The 21,607-nt window shown below is 41.8% G+C and overlaps 1 protein-coding gene across 1 annotated transcript in view; it reads right to left on the bottom strand.

Moving 5' to 3' along the window:
• Positions 1–21,607, bottom strand: part of SCN11A (sodium voltage-gated channel alpha subunit 11) — an 81,686-nt gene that overhangs the window by 28,835 nt on the left and 31,244 nt on the right. The window contains exons 13-19 of the mRNA XM_027523460.1: positions 19,752–19,934; positions 16,610–16,978; positions 13,557–13,979; positions 11,153–11,272; positions 10,329–10,443; positions 7,639–7,793; positions 1,668–1,841 (exon numbers count right to left, since the gene is read on the bottom strand). Of these exons, the coding sequence (XP_027379261.1) occupies positions 1,668–1,841; positions 7,639–7,793; positions 10,329–10,443; positions 11,153–11,272; positions 13,557–13,979; positions 16,610–16,978; positions 19,752–19,934 (1,539 nt within the window). The remainder of the gene's footprint in view (positions 1–1,667; positions 1,842–7,638; positions 7,794–10,328; positions 10,444–11,152; positions 11,273–13,556; positions 13,980–16,609; positions 16,979–19,751; positions 19,935–21,607) is intronic.

Below are 21,607 nucleotides of genomic sequence, written 5' to 3'. Positions count from 1 at the left end.
ACAGGTCCTAGATCAGAGATACCAACAGTCTGTCCATTGTCTTATGCATCCTCCACTATAATCAATAAGACAATGGATGCACAATGACCAGCACTCTGGAAACTGATAGGGACCCTCATGATGCTCACGGGAATGCTGGTGTTGGAGCTCTGATGGCACCGATGACTTTCTGAAATGCTTGAACCACACGGCCTATTTGTACCCGCCAACAAAATTATGGCTCTCCAGTGTGGTGTGCTGAGCACATAGTGTATACTATGCATTTGTCATACCTACTTTCTTAAATAGCAGGGACAAAATCTAACTAATTAGGTCATTATAGAAAGGCTGCTGCTGCTGCTGCTGCTGCTAAGTCGCTTCAGTTGTGTCCAACTCTGTGCAACCCCGTAGACGGCAGCCCATGAGGCTCCCCAGTCCCTGGGATTCTCCAGGCAAGAACACTGGAGTGGGTTGCCATTTCCTTCTCCAATGCAGGAAAGTGAAAAGTGAAAGTGAAGTCGCGGAGTCTTGTCTGACTCTTAGCGACCCCATGGACTGTGGCCTACCAGGCTCCTCTGTCCATAGCATTTTCCAGGCAAGAGTGCTGGAGTGGGGTGCCATTGCCTTCTATAGATGTTAAAATCAAGGACTTTGCAGGGAGTCTTACTAGATTTGAGTCTCACCTCCTTCTTCTTCCCAGGCTCAAAAGACTTCCCAGGTGGCTCAGATGGTAAAGCATCTGACTACAACGTGGGAGACCCAGGTTTGATCCCTGGGTTGGGAAGATCCTCTGGAGAAGGAAATGGCAACCCACTCCAGTACTCTTGCCTGGAAAATCCCATGGATGGAGGAGCATGGGGTTGCAAAGAGTCGGACATGACTAAGTGATTTCACTTCCATCTTCTAGCTGGGCAACCTCAAACATGTTTCTATGACTTAGTTTACTTATATGTATCTGGGAAAAATAATAACTGCAACATGGAAACGCTGTGATAACTAAAAGAGAGAATGCATAAGAGGCATATGGCAGAGTAAGCAGTACTTACTTACTTGGTACCGAGAAAGCAGTCGAAAAATGTTACCTACTCTTACTGCTATTGGCCTTGGGCATCTTACAGACCAAGGTGTGAATTCCAATCTCATCTGAAACAAGCTGCTAAGCCTCTGAGCTTCAGGTTTCCTTGTCTGGAATGTGGTAGACAACACATAGGTCTGCCTAACTTGGAACACTGCTGTTCAGATTAAATAGGAAAAAATAATGTATGTGAATAATCCTTGTTGCTTGACAATCAAGATGGGAGACCAGCCTAATCTGCTGGCTGCTAACCTGCTTTGAGAAGTCTTGAAAAGAAATTAAAAGTTGGAAGGAGAAGGAAAAGTAGAGAATGTGCAAAGTTATTCTAGATGTACATCAGACATAAGCGGTGCTTATGGAGAGAAGTGAATGAGTACCATGAGAAATGAGTACAATGAGAAAGGGTTGAGATGGTGAGCATATGAAATGCAGCATATGAGGAATGGGACCAAGGAAAGGCTGGACTGCTGATAGATAAATGTGAAGAAAAATATTCTGGAGAGGCACTCGTATGAGGCACACGGGAAAAGCAACTTCCGTGTGATCCCCTCCTCCACCACAACCCAGCCCCCCTCCATCCCACCTGCACATTATACAGAGATGGTAAACTTACAATCACAATGACGAAGTCGAGCCAGCACCAGACACTTGTGAAATATTTCCTAAATCCAAAGGCCACCCATTTCAGACCCATCTCCAAGATAAAAATGTATGTGAAAATAGTGTCAGTACATTTAAGTAATTCTTGGATTTTGGGTTGTTTATCAAGGTTAATATCTTCAAATACCTGAAATGATAAAGCACAGCATAGGTCAGGTTGAACTCTCTGCTGACTTTACTTTTTATTGTTCTTCCTTATTTGAATAAACTAGGATCTCTCTTGGTGATGAGATTTTGCTTAAGGCTGAACTTTTCCAGTAGAAACAATTCCTTGAGTAAGTAAAACAAAAGAAGGAAAATCCTATTTCTAGATTTCCGTTGCCACTATATTTTCCCAGAGTCTCATCAATGGGCCCTGGAATGTTAAAAAAAAAAAAAAAAATCTTCCTAATGGATCATCACACTATCTCCTGGTCTTCCTAATCCTTTCAACTCTTGCCAACAATATCTTGCCAACTTTCCCAGAACCTCCCAGTGGCATTCACCATTTCTTTCATCCTCCTAGTTACCTGGGTGGCTCTATTCAGTGGCTGTTCATTGCTTATAACATCAAGTCTGAAAACCTTAGTTCATACTCTGGATCCTGCCAACCCTGAGGCTCGCCAACCCCACCACAAACAGCATTATCCACTTATCCCAGTGTTCCCTACAGATGTGATCATTTTTGTACATGAACCATGATGTGCAAAAGTTTGGGAAGCACTGGGCTAGAGCTCCCAATGTAAATTACTTCAAATGTTGCTAAGTCGCTTCAGTCATGTCCGACTCTCTGCCTAACCCTAACCCTAATCCTAACCCTAATGTTAGGTTCTGTGGACCATATCCCACCAGGCTCCTCTGTCCATGAGATTCCCCAGGCAATACTACTGGAGTGGGTTGCCATTTCCTTCTCCAGGGGATCTTGCCAACCCAGGGATCGAACCCGAGTCTCTTATGTCTACCTGCACTGGCAGGCAAGTTCTTTACCACTAGCACCACCTGGGAAGGCCCAAACATTCATTAAGTGGGACTACGAAAATTAGACATCTAAGCTTTTGGAGAGACCCTTTTTCACACTACATCCAAACATTTCCTTAACCCAAAGTATGTGTGTGTGTGATTCTTCAGGGTCTGTATTGCTAGGCTATAAGCTGTCCTTTTGGCCTTTACAGTGTTACTGAGGATGAAAGAAAGGAGAGAAGAGGCACTAACCCTGCCAAGTCACTTGGGAAGGCAAGAAAGAAATCAGCAATGCTGTTAGGAATTAAGGTAATCTCACAGTCCCACAACCCTAGAGAAAAAGAATAGAGAATAAAACAGTCTCACTTTCAACCCCCAAGTGGGCTTTTGACTGAAGAAGGCCCTTCATCTCCTCCTCTCCCCCACCGGCTCCTGGTCAGCCTTTAAGATATCAGCTTAGCTGATATCTTCTGTAGGAAACTGTCCTTCTTCCACAGGAATGGGTTAGGTGCCATCCACATGGCACATTGCTTCTCTGAGTGTATCACTATGGCCCTAGTTATAGCTGTCTGGACTCCATCTGTCTTGCCTACAAGCCTCCAAGCTCTTGAAGGTCAGGGGTTGCCTGTTTGCCTCTTTCAGTTCAGTCGCTCAGTCCTGCCTGACTCTTTGTGACACCAGTACACCAGTCACTCTTTGGGACTGCAGCATACCAGGCTTCCCTGTCCATCGCCAAGTCCCAGGGCTTGCCCAAACTCATGTTCATCGAGTCAGTGATGCCATCCAACCATCTCATCCTCTGTCATCCCCTTCTCTTCCCACCTTCAATCTTTCCCATATCAGGGTCTTTTCCAATGAGTCCATTCTTCGCATCAGGTGGCCAAAGTATTGAAATTTCAGCTTCAGCAACAGTCCTTCCAATGAATGTTCAGGACTGATTTCCTTTAGGATTGACTGGTTTGATCTCTTTACAGTCCAAGGGACTCTCAAGAGTCTTCTCTAACACCACAGTTTAAAAGCATCAATTCTTCATCACTCAGCTTTCTTCATAGTTAAACTCTCACATCCATACATGACTACTGGAAAAACCACAGCTTTGACTAGACAGACTTTGGTTGACAAAGTAATGTCCCTGCTTTTTAATATGCTGTCTAGGTTGGTCATAGCTTTTCTTCCAAGGAGTAAGCATCTTTTAATTTCATGACTGCAGTCACCATCTGCAGTGATTTTGGAGCCCCCCAAAATAAAGTCTCTCACTGATTCCATTGTTTCCCCATCTATTTGCCATGAAGTGATGGGACCAGATGCCATGATCTGCACTTTTGAATGCTGAGTTTAAGCCAGCTTTTTCACTCTCCTCTTTCACTTTCATCAGGAGGCTCTTTAGTTCTTCTTTGCTTTCTGCAATAAGAGTGGTGTCATCTGCATATCTGAGGTTATTGATATTTCTCCCAGCAATCTTGATTCCAGCTTTTGCTCATCCAGCCCAGCATGTCTCATGATGTACTCTGCATATAAGTTAAATAAGCAGGGTGACAATACACAGCCTTGATGTACTCCTTTCCTGATTTGGAACCAGTCTGTTGTTTCATGTCCAGTTCTAACTGTTGCTTCTTGACCTGCATACAGATTTCTCAGGAGGCAGGTCAGGTGATCTGGTATCCCAATCTCTTTATGTATTGTCCACAGTTTGCTGTGATCTACACAAAGATTTATTGGCGTAGTCAATAAAGCAGAAGTAGATGTTTTTCTGGTATTCTCTTGCTTTTTTGATGATCCAACGGATGTTGGCAATTTGATCTCTGGTCCCTCTCCCTTTTCTAAAATCCAGCTTGAATATCTGGAAGTTCACAGTTCACAGACTGTTGAAGCCTGGCTTGGAGAATATTGAGCATTACTTTCGTAGCGTGTGAGAAGAGTGCAATTGTGCACTAGCTTGAACATTCTTTGGCATTGCCTTTCTTTGGGATTGGAATGAAAACTGACCTTTTCCAGTCCTGTGGCCACTGCTGAGTTTTCCAAATTTGCTGGCATATTGGGCAGAGAACTTGAACAGTATCATCTTTTAGGATTTGAAATAGCTCAACTGGAATACCATCACCTCCACTAGCTTTGCTCATAGTGATGCTTTCTAAGGCCCATTTGACTTCACATTCCAGTATGTCTGGCTCTAGGTGAGTGATCACACCATCGTGGTTATCTGTGTCATGAAGATCTTTTTTGTATAGTTCTCCTGTGTATTCTTGCCACCTCTTACTATCTTCTGATTCTGTTAGGTCCATACCATTTTTGTCCTTTACTGTGTCCATCTTTGCACAAAATGTTCCTTTGGTATCCCTAATTTTCTTGAAGAGATCTCTAGTCTTCTATCTCTAGTCTTCCCATTCTATTGTTTTCCTCTATTTCTTTACATTGACCACTGAGGAAGGTTTCCTTATCTCTCCTTGCTATTCTTTGGAACGCTGCATTCAAATGGGCATATCTTTTCTCTTCTCCTTTGCCTTTCGCTTCCCTCCTTTTCTTAGCCATTTGTAAGGCCTCCTCAGACAATCATTTTGCCTTTTTGCATTTCTTTTTCTTGGGGATGGTCTTGATCACTGCCTCCCGTACAATGTCGTGAACCTCCATCCATAGTTCTTCAGATACTCTGTCTATCAGATCTAATCCCTTGAATCTATTTGTCACTTACATTGTATAATTGTAAGGGATATGATTTAGGTCATACATGAATGTTCTAGTGGTTTTCCCTACTTTCTTCAATATAAGTCTGAATTTGGCAATCAGGAGATCATGGTCTGAACCACAGTCAGCTCCCGGTCTTGTTTTTGCTGACTGCCTCTTTAGGAGAGACAAATCTGAATGGTGTTGAAAGCTCATTTCCCATTTCATTTTGGAAGCTTAGCAACAAGCTGGCTCAGCAGGTCTGAGTTTGCTCAAAGGAAGAGCAGGCTGATATCAGAACTGAGCATTGGAAGCTCCCATAATGTAACTAGGCCTAATCCAGGATGCTCCCATTTCTATGTAGTTGCCCAAATCAGAGCTTCACAAACTCTAATGAGCCTTAAACCACCTAGCGTCTGATTCAGCAGGTCTGGGGTGGGCCCAAGACTCTGAATTCTTAATAAGCTGCCAGGTGATATGAGGCTGCTGGTCCATATACCAAATACAGTGGCGAGGGACTAGATGTTTCTTGTCTCCATTTCTCTATAAATACGTGCAGTGAAACAAGGCCTGTGTCTGTCTCCTGGAAGCCTCTGCATTGTGTGTTCAGTCTCACTCTGCCCAGCCTACTCTTGCCTCATCTTAAGGCAGATGAGAACTAGGAGATCTGTGTGCCCTCTGCTGCTTCTCTGATTGTAAGTTTTCTCACACAGGTGTCTGTGTGACCTTGTGACAACAACATTGCTTTTCCACTAAATAGCACAGGGTGTGACAGATAACAGCGACTATTTGTGGAATAAGAGCAAGAACCTTGTCACTTGGAAGTGTAGATAGCTAATGAAATCTAATCACTGGAAGATTACAGGGACGCCTACAGGATGAGTGATAAAAAATTAATCAAGGCAATTCTCTGGGACTGTTTTAGAGAAATTTGCTTTTTTGTTTCAGGAATAATTTACGTAGCAGTAAGGAGGTAAATGGGCTTCCCTGGTGGCTCAATGGTAAAGAATACAGCTTCCAATGCAGGAGACATGGGTTTGAACCCTGGGTTGGGAAGAAGAACCTTCTGGAGAAGGAAATGGCAACCCACTCCAGCATTCTTGCCTAGGAAATCCCACGGAGAGAGGAGCCTGGCAGGCCATAGTCCACAGGGTTGCAAAGAGTTTGAAGAAGAGCAAAGCAGGCAAATGGGCTGTCTGTTGATCACAGGCTCTGGTGGACTCCAGTGCATGCTCATCTCCTCTCATCTGGAGATTACACAGGTGTAAAGCACTAACCAGGAAAGTAGGGGTGTAGGAGCAAGACAGGTCCTTGTCCCTCCTAGTAATTTACTGTGAAATGTTCTGTGACTCTAAATCAATGAGGGGAACTCAGTACTCCAGTCACCTGGGATGACAAATACTAAGAGAATTTAGTTTTACATTATGGCCATTTTAAGAGGAAACACAAGACATAACGGGAGGGAGAGAGAGAAACATGTAGGTGATAAGAGAGAAAATACTGTTGCTCAAGGTGAGGGTATGTGTGCAGAGGAGGAAAGAAGGACAAGGTGAGGAGAGAGAGCAGAAAGGAGTTCATGACCATATGGCTAGGGAGGTTGATTGATTCAGTTACTTCCAAAGCTCATCAGAACTCACAACATACTTCAATTTGGAAGGATCTGTCATACACATAAAACAGTATCTCTTTTCCCTCCTCTCAAAGGATCATGAGTAGTGAAAAATACCAAGGCGACTTATATCCTATTCTAGCCCCTGTAGACTTCTCCTAAACTTTTTATCTTTTTGAAAGCAACACAAGGGCCATCAGGAAAAAAAGAGAATAGGAGCATTGCCATCTAGAGGAGGAAACATGTAGGATATGCTGAAAATGTCTAGAAATCCTCCAGGAATGATGGACAGACTTGGAGTTAAGGTCAAGACTCCAATAGCCACTTTAGAGTTCCAATCTGGGGACTTCCCTGGTGGTCCAGTGGTTAAGATTCCGTGCTTCAGTGGCAGGGGGCACAAGTTTCATTCCTGTTCAGAGAACTAAGTTCCCACATGGTGTGTGGTATGGCCAAAAGACAAATAAATAAACACATAAAAATAAAGCGCTGACGTGGGTCATGCTTCCCACAGGTAAAGCCTCTTCGCCTTGGGGATTTCCCAGTTGCAGCATTTCTTCAGAACATCATGGCAAAATCCTGTCCCCTAAGAGGATACACCAACAGAAATCCCACTTCTTCCTAGTTCCCCCACATTCACAGCTCCTTGAAGGGCCAAGGAATGAAGCCACCCAGCTGCCTTGCCCCGCAATGTCCCCACAAGACCATGACAATTTACCAGTGCCCCACTGCTCAGCAGAATCACAAATATAATAAAGCTCTCAAACCAGCTGTGTTTCACTATTTGGTAGCAGGTTTTTCGCAGGCTCCACCAAGTGATCCAGGAGGACTTTCTCTTGTCCACAGTATGGCATAGAGAGCAGCAATTCAGGCCTGCAAGGAAGTAGAGAATCACTATCATGAGTGTCTATAATACACGTGTATTAATAGCCCAACTCTTCACCCTCCTTGTACACACCATGTAACTTTGCAAATCCTCCAACTAAAGAGTTGGAGTCTTTTTCCAACACTTTGAATCTGGGTTCAGCCATGTGACAACATTTGGTCAACAGAGCAGAATAGAGGTCATCATATGCCAATTCAGACTCAGTGAGAACTTCAACAAAGATAGAGAACTATAGAAAGTATTAAAAAGAACCAATAAGAACTGAAGAAAATAATAACTGAGATGAAAAAGAATATAACACTGAGATGAAGAATACAATAACTGAGATGAAACCATTTAGAGGATGAAGAAGAATGAAATTAGTGATCTGGAAGACAGGGTAGTGGAAATTACCCAATCAGGATAGCAAAAAGGATTTTTTTAAATGTGAAGAGCTTAAGGGATCCCTGAGACAACATCAAGTATACTAACATTAGCAACATAGGGGCCTCAGAAGGAGAAAAGAGAGAAAAGGGACAAAAAACTTATTTGAAGAAATAATGACTGAAAACTTCCCTAACCTGGGGAAGGACACAGACACCTAAGTCCTGAGATGGGAGCACAGAGATTTTCAAACAAAATGAACCCAAAGAGATCCATGCCAAGACACATTATAATTAAAATGTCAAAAATGAAAGATAGGGAATTCCCCAGTGGTCCAGTGGTTAAGACTCCATGTAATCAATGAAGAGGGCATGAGTTTGATCCCTGGTCAAGGAAATAAGATCCCACATGCTGCAAGGCATGGTCAAAAAAAAAAAAAATCATAAAAAAACTAAAGATAGAGAATCTTATAAGCAGTAAGGGAAGAACTAGTTACATACAAGAGAAACTTCATAAGTCTATTAGATGATTTTTCAGCAGAAACTTCACAAAGCAGAAGGACTGGCACAATATATTCAAATTTTTGACATTTTAATTATAATGTGGACTGCATTATTATCATGTTATTGAATTCTTGCCCACATTTTCTAAGTCTTTGTTGAAATTTTTACTAAAATGAAGTTCTCCATTTTCCTCCCTAGTTTGGTGAAAACTCTTATGATCATCTCTTTGAATTCTTTACCAGGTAAAGTAAATTCTTTACCAGGTAAATTACTTAACTCTGTTTCTTTAGGATTTTTCCTGGGTTTTGTTTTTCTTTAGGGTTTTGTTCTTTCATTTGGAATATATTCCTCCATACGCATATTTTGTTTGAATTCTAGTTTTTGTTTCTATGAACTAGATGAAATGGCTACCTATCTTGGTATTCAAGGAATGGACTTATGTGGAGTGTTCCCGTGTAAACAGCTTGCACCTGGTATCTTCAGTGGGGTTACTGGGGCTGAAGCTTGCCAGGGGCAACTCCTGGGGAGCACTTAGGTATCTGAGGCCACCTAGGCGGAGCAGCTGAGGTTAGAGTGGGCTTGGGCTGGAGTCAGGCCTTGGGGAGTGCTAAGTCCAAGGCTACCTTGGTGGGGTAGCTAGAGCTGGAGTGAATGAGGGCTGGGGAGAGTTCTGGGGGTGAGGCAAACAAAGGTGCTCTCTGCTGCCTCTGACCCCACAAAGGGATCCAGCACTTCTCTGTGCATTTGGCAGAAGCTCTAGGGTTAGAACATGGATTTCTTTCCTCTGTTCATGAGATTTCCCAGGCAAGAAAATGGGAGTAGGTTGCCATTTCCTCCTCTAGGGTATCTTCCTGACCCAGGGATCAAACCTGGGTCTCCTGCTTTGCAGGCAGATTCTTTACTGTCTGAGCCACCAGCGAAGACCTGACTAACACACTAGGGTTGGTACATGGATCTCTTTCTGGTATAGTCTAGATGCCCTTTAAACTGCTGTTTTCTTGCTGATCCCAAGGTGGGTGGGTCTGTGCTCTGGCCCCACAACAATATCCCTTCCTCCTATAGGTCACTAAGTTGAGGGTGCAGTTCCCATGGATACCAAGTCTCCATCTGTCCTACCTGATCTGTATGTTCTATCTATATGCAGTAGCTGTTCCATCAGTCCTCGAGTCTTTTTCAGGGGAAACTGCTCTACAAGTAAGTGTATATTTGGTATTTCCACGGGTGGGGGTGAGCTCGGGGTCTTCCCACACCACCATCTTGGATGCCTTCTCCCAGAAAAAAGTCTTGAGAGATGAGTTGAGGGCCTGGCCACAGCTCTAGCCAACCCCAGATTTATGGTCAAGTTCTCTTGATCTATGACCTCAAGGATATCCTGACAATTGATGTATTGGGAACTCTACCAAGTGGTAGGAATACTGGCTCGGTGAGCTTTCTAGAAAAGTTGTGCCAAGTTTCTACTCTATAAGTTGGGCTGTATGAATTGACCTCACCTGAATCAAGAATTTCCTGAAATGGTCTCCAGAAGCCAGGGGAGACTCTCTTCACTTTTGTCTCCAGTAGAATTAGAAAGAAAGGATCTATCAAACTATAGAGCTTCAAATAACAGAATCCCATCCAAATATTCTATGAACTGAATGTAGGAATATTGCCACTTACCTTCGGGCAAACACCTCTCTGGTTCCTTTTTGGGAATCATTTCAAGTACCCGCATAAAGGGATCCTGTGGACCAATGGTGCTACATTCTGAGAGCACACTCGCAGCATCAGACTTCTACACATCAGAACAAAGGAAAGGGGGAATCATTTTCCAACACTCTCTGTCACCATGGTTAATACCTAATATCTTATTTTAGGACTTTTAATGCATGGAACTAGGTAGGTATGAGGTTTGTCTAGAAAGTATCCCTCTTGTTAGGTTCTGTCCTAAATGCTCTGACCAGCCCTGACTCCAAGACAGAATTCTCTAATTCCTCTCCCTTGGATGAAGCACATGACACAGTGTCTTAACCTTTTCCTCCCTCCACATCTTACCTCTGATCTGCTGTCAAACCACACACAGAAGCCAGGTGATGAGGAGGCCACTTTACTGACAATGAAATTGTCAGCTACCTCAAGTCCCAGAATAATAGGCTTAGAACAGTGGTTGTGTTGATTTTACTTTCCAGGAGACACTTTGGCAATGTCTAAAGATATTTTTTATTTTTGCAATGGTGGGGGGATTCTATGGACATCTCGTGGGTAGAGGCGGGGTACTGCTAAACACCCTACAATACCCAGAACAGTCCACCATAACAAAGAATTATTTTCTGGGCTCAAATGTCATACTGGAGAGGCTGAGAAACCCTGGGCTAGATCTTTGCTTAATAATGTAAGTTTGACAGTTTGCTCTGTACTAATCTAGATATTTTTCCATAGTGGCTATTTTGAACAAGGTAAGTGGATGAGCTATGTTTCTTCTGGGAACACCCTGGGAAAATTACCTTCCGAAGATTCTGTATTGACATAGGAGGATCATCTCCAGAGAATAGATCAATTTCCACACTCTGAATTCCTGGACTAGTGAGATCCTTGCTCTTCTGATGGACTTCGCTGGCCTGACACTGAGAAACCAAGAGTAGAATTAATATTCCTCCTGGACATCTCACTTGGGATGAAACAAGTTTGAATTCTATTTGGTTTTCTGTTCATCATGAAAATTTTGACATTATTTAACTTTTTCTCTTTACTTTTAAAAACTGTTCCTGAAAAAACTCAACATAAAATAATTCTGGAAAAACTATTATAGGAAACATATAATGAAACTTACTCATAAGTAATGTAATCAAAACAACATGATTTGATACAAAATTCAGCAAATAATTAAGAAGTGAATCTTACTGTATCCTTTCAATTCAATGGCTAAATAATAAATTGTTTAATAAATGGTACTGGTATAATTAGTTATCCCTGAAAAAATACTACGATGCCATAATACAGTAAAAATTAAAAATGATAATCACTTGATATTCCAATGTAAAAATACACGAATAAAACTATTAAAAGAATAATTTGGAAAATAATTTTGTATTCTTTTAGGTACAGAGGATTGAGCTGGCAATATAGGCAACCGAAACACATACAGAAAATATGAAAATATATTATAATATAAAAATAAAAAATGAATTTTGTCTGATGACCTGCAGCTAAATCCAAGGATATGCAAAGTCACATCTTAAGAAAGGTTTCGTCCTAAAATATATGTGAAGGTTCTTGTGAATCTGACATTGTATGGGCATAATTTAAGAATGCTGCTCCCCATTGAACACATATACACAAAAAACAGATACACATTATCTATGGACCAGACACAGAACAAAAATAAAGTAATAACAATTTAAAGCATGCAGCAAGTAATGATGAATAAAAGTGTCCTGTGTGAAAAAGGAAACCAGAGTTATACCCAAAGCTTGAAACTCTGGGCTGGGTTGAAGTTCTTATACGTAAGAGAGAAAGTTAAAAGAGTTGTGGCCAATGCTTGGGGTTACAATTATACAAAGCTGCATACCTAGGGAGGCAGGAGGAAGTACAGCCTCAGAAATAAGATCTGGGCAAAGGGAGCCACTGGCTTAGCGACTGGATCTGCAAAATGCCTAGTATCACTATTAGAGAAGAGTCAGCTGCCAAGATAAGACTTAGTTCTGAATGGATCCCTTAGAAGGGTCTATTAAAGATACCACAGAACTTAGACTGCAGGGAGGGTGACAGACCCTCCCACAAAGATGAACTTCCAAATTTATATTCCAAAGTGTATGATGAGACAAACATAAAATCAGTAGTCCTCAAAAATTAACTACAGGGAGGTTAATTTCCTTGAGGAAAAAGAATAAAACTAGTATAGTAATCTAAAAATGTCATTAAAATTAATACATTTATAAAAAAGATATTCAGAGTGTTGCTTCTTAGATGGTAGAATAAGGAGTTCAGCAGAATGTTTCACAGTAAAATTAACATAAATGGTGGGAAATATTTGTAAAAATATATTTAAGGTTTCTTAAACTGTCCTAAGGGCATACAGCAAATGAAGAAATATTTACTTTTTAAAAAAAATCTGTGCTATTCAGTAATAACAGCAGGAGTCTATGGCACTTTAGCCATGACCTGTTCTCTCACTTCCCACCCCCAGCTCAGTTTGATGGGGGTGGGAAGGGAGATGTGACCAAGAAGATGGGGCTCCCTCTGCCCTCAGCTCCCAATGAAGAGACATGTATCTCATTAGAATGTGCAGGTCACAGCTTTTCTCATCTCCTCCAAATCTGAGTTGAAGAGGCTAAATTTCTGGTGAATGTGGTCAAGAAGTTGGATTTCTTTTTTCATTTTAGTTACTACTCATAGAACAGAGACTCTATTCCAAGTTCAAAAGCTTGACAATACTGGGGCCTTGATCTCCCTTACTCCAGCTAGTCCGCAGGGCAGAGATTCCATGCAGGAAGAGGGAGGCTGAGAGATGAGAGACTACTGCCCCTCCGAGTATCCCGGGTAGTGGCTAAGACATCCTCCCCAGGGTGGCAGGCAATTCATAAGAAACAAAATCTCTTTTTATGCTATATTCACTTCACCTTCCACACTCCTTTTCTCACCTTTCAGTCAGTTCCAACTCTATATTTCTTTTGGTGCCCAACCAAAGGCATTGGATTCCCTCATTGCCCCAGCCCACTCTAAACTCCTCTGGTATGTCCCACCTGTGCCACATGTGCAGACCATGATTAGAACCAGCCCCAGAGGTGCAGCCACCACACTGTATACCTTTATCATCTCTGCATAGTGCTCAGGACAGGGCAGGCAACCAGTACCCCATGGCAGCTCCAGCTTTAAACGATCTGTGAGTCTATGTATGAACCTGCGTACCTGTTTTCCAGCCTCAGGTTGTGTGACAGCCTGTGCCTTATCTTCACCAGGGGGTTCAGCATCATCTTCTTCCTCTGCAAGTGGGGCCAACCAAGTCCGATCATACAAGGCCATTGGTACAGAAGTTAGTACGCCAAACTCCTCCCAGATCTCTGGGCCCTTTCTCATCCCTGTGACCAGGGGAATGATATCTTTGATCTTTCCACCAGGGTCTTCTGTCACCTCTTTTTGCTTTGATAAATGTCGCTTCCTGCAATGCTTCCTGAAAAAATGCTCAAGAGTATGTATTACAAAACAAAAAGCCCGGCAGAACCGATCCAGGGCTATCTGGATTTTGGTTTTCTTGACTTTTCCCTCCAAGTGTCCATTTCTCTCCTCATTGCTGAAGGAATTGAGTAGCAAGGCAATGAAGAGGTTGAGTACCTAGGAAGGGGCAAAGGGAGAGGGACATAGGGAAAATTTAGCAAAGGAAACAACACAGTAGGGTTCCACAACAACTTTTCCCCAAGACTAGAAACAAAATCAAATGAAAGTTCTACGTCCTTCTGTCTCCCAAGAAAGTTCATCTATAAAATAAAGAAAAGGAGAGAAGATTGAGGAAGTAATAGAGACATCAAGATAAGACCAAAGAAAACTGAAGTTAAAGGGTGCAAACAGCCAGATGCAGTCTGTCTGTGTATAAGCAGTGTGTATTGTAGAGCCTGGCCAGGGTAAGGTGAAAGGCATAACCATGTGGCAAAATCAAAAGTGGATATTCCTTGGGGATCAGCCAGAATCATGAGGTTGGACTTTTGCTGGAATTGCCCACATGGATATGAGTCTTATGTCTAGAACCGCTGTGCTACAAGGTCCTCTCCTATCTGCACAATTTGAGAGATGGTACACTCGTGCAGGTTTTTTACCTCTTTTGTTTGTGGCTCTCACCAGTTCAAAAATATACAGCTTTCTGGGGGAAGAGTTTTGTGGGTGTTAATGGGTCCAGTCACACTTCCTCAGCTTCACAATGAGAATTCCCAAGTCTGAATCTTTGCTCAAGTTACCCTCTACTTGCTAAGTCCTCTTTGGCTTCCCTGGTGGCTCAGAGGGTAAAGGGTCTGCCTACAATGCAGGAAACCTGGGTTTGATTCCTGGGTTGGGAAGATCCCCTGGAGAAAGAAATAGCAACCCACTCCAGTACCCTTGCCTGGAAAATCCCATGGATGGAGAAGTCTGGTAGGCTACAGTCCATGGGGTTGCAAAGAGTCAGACATGACTGAGCAACTTCACTTTCACTTTGCCTCTAAAGTGCCTTTTTCAAGTACCGTGTCTCCCACAATGTCTTTCTTAGCACTCCCTTCCCACTCCCTTGATCTTGCGTATCTCCTGCTGTCTACTAACACCATTTATTAGATACTGAGGACAGTTAATTATATTTGTATGAGGATCATTAATTATATTTGCATGATAGTCTCAATTCTGAGATCTTATGCTCAGGTATCCTTGACTGTCTCCTGTCTCGTCACACCCTCAATGGTGTACACTTAATTAATTTCTCCATAGAGTACCATGTTTCCAGCTGTAAGTAACAGATACAGGGCAAGCTTACATAATAAGAAAATGCCACATGACAAGATGTTTGAAACTAGAAGACGGGACCAATTATGCCCTGACAATAGGTTTGTTGCACCTTCAGTCTACCTTCCTTAGTGCTGACTTTGTCTTGCTTTGGTACTTCTCATGGCTGCATGATGTTTTTGGTTCTACCAAGAGTCACAGTCATAAAAGGGCTGGAGGAAGAAAAAGGACCACTTTTTTCATCATTCCTCCTTCCTTCTCTCCTCCTTTTCCTTTCCTCTCCTCCTCCTTCTTTTAAACAGCAAGAAACCTTACTCTGTGGACATTTCTTTACATCTTTGTTGTCATTGTTCAGTTGCTCAGTCATGTCTGACTCTTTGCAACCCCATGGACTGCAGCACGCCAGGCTTCCCTGTCCTTCACCACCTCCCAGAGCTTGCTCAAACCCATGCCCATTGAGTTGGTGATGCCATCCAACCATCTTGTCCTCTGCTGTCCCATTATCCTTCTGCCTTCCATCTTTCCCAGCATCAGGTCTTTTCCAATGAGTCGGCTCTTCCTATCGGGTCGCCAAAGTATTGGAGCTTCAGCATCAGTCCTTCCAATGAATATTCAGGGTTGATTACCTTTAGGATTGACTGGGTTGATCTGTTTGCAGTCCAAGGGACTCTCAAGAGTTTTCTCCAACACCACAGTTTGAAAGCACCAACTCTTCAGCGCTCAGCCTTCTTTATGGTCCAACTCTCGCATCCATACATGACTACTGGAAAAACCATAGCTTTGACTATAGAGCCTTGTAGGCAAAGTAAGGTCTCTGCTTTTTAATATACTGTCTAGGTTTGTCATTGCTTTTCTTCCAAGGGGCAAGTGTCTTCTAATTTCATGGTTGCAGTCACCATCCACAGTGATTATGGAGGCCAAGAAAATGATAACAGTCACTGTTTCCACGGTTTTCCCCATCTATTTGTCATGAAGTGATGGGACCAGATGCCATGATCTTAGTTTTCTGAATGTTGAGCTTTAAGCCAGCTTTTTCACTCTTCTTTCACCTTCATCAAGAGGCTCTTTAATTCCTCTTCACTTTCTGCCATAAGGGTGGTATCATCTGCTTATCCGAGGTTATTGATATTTCTCCCCACAATCTCGATTCCAGCTTGTGCCTTATCCAGCATGGCATTTTGCATGATGTATTCTTTACATCTATGGACCAAATTAAGTAAAATATCCCTACCTCAGCCAATCAGTGGCGATTTGAATAATCACTTGGAGTAGGATAGACATTGGGGCATCTTTAAAGTACTACATGACAGGTTTTCTTTCATGCTTACCATACTGTCTTCAAATCAAATTCAAATGCAGATTTTTGAATATCATATAACATTAAATTTATAATACTATATTTAAATAACAATTTTCACTAGTAAAGTGTTGGAAAAGAAGCTAATGCATTTGTTTAGCCCATGCATTTAAAACAACAACAACAAAACTGAGACACTCACCACAAGTTTTCCAATCACCATGATCGACAGAAACACAATAACGCACAGCGTTGGGTTAGCTTCTTGCATGCATTCCCACATGTTTTCAATCCATTCGCCACAGAGGATGCGGAACACCACCAAAAAGGAGTGGTAGAAATCCCCCATGTGCCAGCGCCGTAAACACAGGACTTCAGGGTCACAGGACTTTAAATTATTCTTTCTGTTATTGAATTTAGAGCCGAAAAGCTGCATGCCAACTACTGAGAAAATAAAGACCACAATGGCCAAGACCACAGTCAGGTTTCCAAGGGCTCCAACAGAATGGCCAATGATCTTAATCAGTGTGCTTAAAGTTGGCCAGGATTTGGCTAACTTGAAGACCCTCAGCTATAAAAATAATAATAATAAAAAAAAGACAATAAACAAAAATGGAAGAAAAGCCAGTTAGGACAAATTCCACCTGCTCAGCTATAATTCAAATGACTTGTTCCCAAACCATAGCATTTATAACTTTCAAAAATTTTTTCAAAGCCAAATCCATCCTAAACATGGTCAGCAACTCCATGCCCCAATCTGATATTCACCCATATCTATTTTTTGTTTTAAAAATGAAACATTTGGTCTAATTTTTTTAAGTGATAAAGACTTTGGGATCATAATGGTAGAACTGAGCATACACATTAATTAAACAAAATGAATATATTGGAACCCTGTATAATATTGGTTGTTGCTGTCACTAAGTCATGTCTGACTATTCTGTGATCTTCATGGACTGTAGCCCACCAGGCTCCCCTATCTATGGGATTTCCCAGACAAGAATACTAGAGTGTGTTGCCATTTCCTTCTCCAGGGGATCTTCCTGACCCAGGGATCAAATCTGCATCTCCTGCATTGCAGGCGGGTTATTTACTGCAGCACCACTGGGGAAGCCCCCAATATGATGTTGTTCAGTCGCTAAGTCATGTCCAACATTTTGTGACCCCACGGACTGCAGAATGCCAGGCTTCCCTGTCCTTCACTATCTATACTAAGAGTCAAAAACTCTGCGCCCAGGGCCAGATCCATCCCATTACCTGCTTTCACATGGCCTGACAGGTGAGAAAGTTTTTTATATCTTTAAATGGTTGGAAATAATTTTTTAAATATTTCATTGCACATTTAAATTGTATAAAGTTCCAATTTTCATGTCTGTAAATAAAGTTTTATTGGAACACAGCCATGCGCATGTGTACTCTAATGTCTACAGCTAGTTTTGTGCTTGATGGCAAACTGAGAGGTTTCTACAGTGACCATATGGCCTGTAAGACTGAAAAAATGTACCATCTGCTTTTTACAGACAAAGTTTGTTAACTCCTTCATTATATAATTGAGCTCACAAATTGATGTATTGCGCCTAGGAGGACTACTCAAGACACGTTCTCTTTTTCCAGAGAAAAATTCTCTCCGTGGAAACTTGTAGGAGGCAACAACAGAAAAAAGCACAGTAACTAGTTTCACAGATTATTTCTTATATTAACTTTTAATGTAAACCAATGGTTTCACTCCAAAGTACAATCCTGTTAAGTGTCAACTTTGGAGTTGGCCCAAAAGTTCACTTGGGTTTTTCATAAGATGTTAAAGAAAAACCTGAACAAACTTTTCGGCCAACCCAGTATTTGTGGAGGGGCAGGTAGATACTGCAGGTCAGTTAGACTTCTATCACAAGAGAGGGACCACTGCTGTCTACATAAGGGGAACTGGGGGCATCTCAGGGAGAAAATGTGGTTCTATTCTTGTCCACAGACAAACTCATAGAACTCCTTGCCTCAGAGCATGGCTATAATAAGCCTAACCATTAGTAAAGCAAATGTAATTTTGCTCACCCAAGCACCAATAAAACTTTAGGGAGCAGCCTAATAATGCCTGATTTTAAGCAGTGTGATTTTCTAATATATGCCAACTATAAAATATATGCTTAAGTAACTGAATCAAATGTCTTATTCCACATGTTTAGAAATCCTATCCACATAGAAGGAGAAATATTGTATGATACCTCTTATATGTGGAATCCAAAAAGAAATTATATAAATGAACTTACTTGAAAAACAGAAAGAGACTCACAGACTTAGAGAACGAACTTATGGTTGCCGGGGAGAAGGATGGGGGGTGGGGGAGAGAGATAGTTGGGGAGTTTGGGATGGACTTGTGCACACTGGTATATTTAAAATGGATAACCAACAAGGACCTGCTGTATAGCACATGGTACTCTTTTCAATGTTATATGGCAGCCAGGATGGGAGGTGAGTTTGGGGAAGAATGGATATATGTATATGTATGGTTGAGTCCCTTCACAGTTCACCTGAAAATATCACAGTATTGTTAATCAGCTATACTTCAATATGAAACAAAAAGTTTTTAAAAAGAAAAAAAATCGTATCCATGTCCCCTCCAAAAAAGTAAATCTTTGAAAGAGGATAAGAGGTAACCTTTTGTGGTTTCCTGATTCCCTTCCCAGATGTGATTTCTTTGTGATTTCTGCCCATACCTCTTACGGGGTCTGCCGCATGGCCATTTCCGGGCCACGTCTTATATTTTCCCTAGACCACAGACTCCTTGAAGGCAGTGCTTCCCCCACCTTTCAGTCTTCCCCTGTACATATCAGGTACTCGGCAAAGGCTACTGGGGTGCCTCCAGTGGTTTGTGGGTGAAGGGCAAAGCCTGCAGAAAAGGACTGTGCTACTGGGAACAGTGAGGAGGGACCCTGTGGGACAACACCCACTGGCAGCGCCTGCCCCCGTCCTGGGCTCTGCAGTACATCCCCCTTGGTAAGCCCAGCTGTGAGGGTGCCTGGCTTAGAGTTGGGGGGTGGGGAAGATGGTTGGAGGGGTTGCACACACAGCAGGGAGCACAGTCCTGACACCAGAAGACATGATTTTGCGTCTGGTTGCCTGAAGGGTCATCTTGTGGCAGGGGAGGGAGGAGAGTAGGGCTTCAACAGAGAGAAGACCACCTGGGACTCACGAGTGTATTATAAACCTGGGTGGCAGGAGGAGTGTAATTTTTGTCCTCAGATCAAGGTAAGATGGTAAGCTTTAATCGGAAACTAGCTATTGAACTCACTGAAGACTCTTCAATCCTGGCAGATAAGTTATTCAGTAAAATAAGAAAGTAAGTGCCTTACCACTCTTAAGGAACGAAATGATATCCAACTTTTTCCTGAAACTATATGGTTTAATATCACATCTGCCAAACTCAGAAGAGCAACAACGCTGTCAAAAATGTTCCATCCTCGACGAAAGTAGTGGTAGGGATCCAGCGCAATGATTTTTAGGCACATTTCAGCCATGAAAATGCCAGTGAAAACCTACAGTGAGGCAGAAAAACAAAGAGAGAAAAAGAAGGTATGTCCAAGGGAATTACAGAGGTTACAAAGAAATAAACTGTATTCTCATACTTGATACAATATGCCCTGCAGTCCATGAAGAAGAAACATTTACCACTGTAGGATGGACTTCACTTTACCTTTTCCTCTCTCCCCATGACCCCACCCCACCCCAGCCTCCACTCCAGTATCACCAAGCTAACAGGCATCAGGATGGAGAATAAATATTATTTTCCATTCTGTTAAAAAAAAATAAAGCAAAATTGGCTTCTTGGTAGATGGCAGAGTAATAGGAAGTGTCAAGCAATTCCTCCTCTGAATTCTCTTTAAGATACTAACAACTCCAAAGTGAGGGGAGTTCACAACAGTTCTGAAAAGTAAAGATAAATATCATTCATAAGCCAAAATACAAAAGCAGTTTATCTAAACACTCAACCTCAATACTTTGGTCAGAAAAAAAAAATTTTTTAAGTGCCCAGACACAGAAAAAATATCTTTGAGCAACCTGATATAGAGGATAATCCCTGAGTTGGTTATGGTTGAAAGGAAGATTAGTGAATCAGAATATAATCTTAAAAACTCCCTCAGAATGCAGGGCACATCATTCCAGAACAAAATATTAAAGAATTAAAAGGAAGGGCAAGAGTTTAAAAAGCACTAAACTATGTCTTTTCCATGAGAAAAATAATTCTTTGCCTTTAACAATTAGATAAATACAGGCTTAAGAAACTTGCAAAATGTTGCACAGTAGCCAAATTCAAAATCTATCTCCTATATCTTTGCAGAAAATAAGGCAAAGCATTTCTTCATAGCAAATAGCACATTCTCTATCCTAAACACACACAGAAATTAAGCAGAAATGCGGAAAACCATAGTATGAAAATAATACAGTAATATAAAAAGGGTTTTTTGTTTTTAATAAAAGAGGGTTGGGCTTCTATTGTGGCTCAGATGGTAAAGAATCCACCTGCAATATGGAAGACCTGGGTTCGATCCCTAGGTTGGGAAGATCCCCTGGAGAAGGGAAAGGCTACCTACTCCAGTATTCTGGCCAGAATTCCATGTACTATACAGTTGCAAAGAGCCAGACACGACTGAGTGACTTTCACATAAAAAGGGTTAAAATCTTTTTAAATGTTGTTCATTATAAGACTCTCCTCTTTAATTCTGGAAACAACAGCAACAACCTATAAATGATTAAATCTCTTTATTAAAAGTAACAGGTGGTCTATTTTTATAAATAATGAAATGACTATTTATAAAATATAACCCTAAAATAAAATGACACAAGTTAAAATAAAAGGATGGGCAAAGTTAAACCCCAGATAGGCAAATAAAAAGAAATCAAGAGTGGCAAAGAAAAATCAAAGCTTATATCTATATTTTCCCTTTAAATACTGCTGCCTGTGTGCATGTGTGTACTAAGTCTCTTCAGTCTTATCCAACACTTTTCAGTCTTGTCCGACTCTTTGCGACCCTATGAACTTTAGCCCACCAGATTTCTCTGTGCACGGGATTCTCCAGGCAAGGATACTGGAGTCGGTTGCCACGCCCTCCTCCAGGGGATCTTCCTGACCCAGGGATCGAACCCGCGTCTCCTGTGGCTACTGCACTGCAGGCGAATTCTTTACCGCTGAGCCATCAGGGAAGCCCCC

Source organism: Bos indicus x Bos taurus, chromosome 22 (assembly GCF_003369695.1).
Source record: "Bos indicus x Bos taurus breed Angus x Brahman F1 hybrid chromosome 22, Bos_hybrid_MaternalHap_v2.0, whole genome shotgun sequence".
NCBI classification, from domain to species: Eukaryota; Metazoa; Chordata; class Mammalia; order Artiodactyla; family Bovidae; genus Bos; species Bos indicus x Bos taurus.
This window is presented reverse-complemented; position numbering and strand designations above follow the sequence as displayed.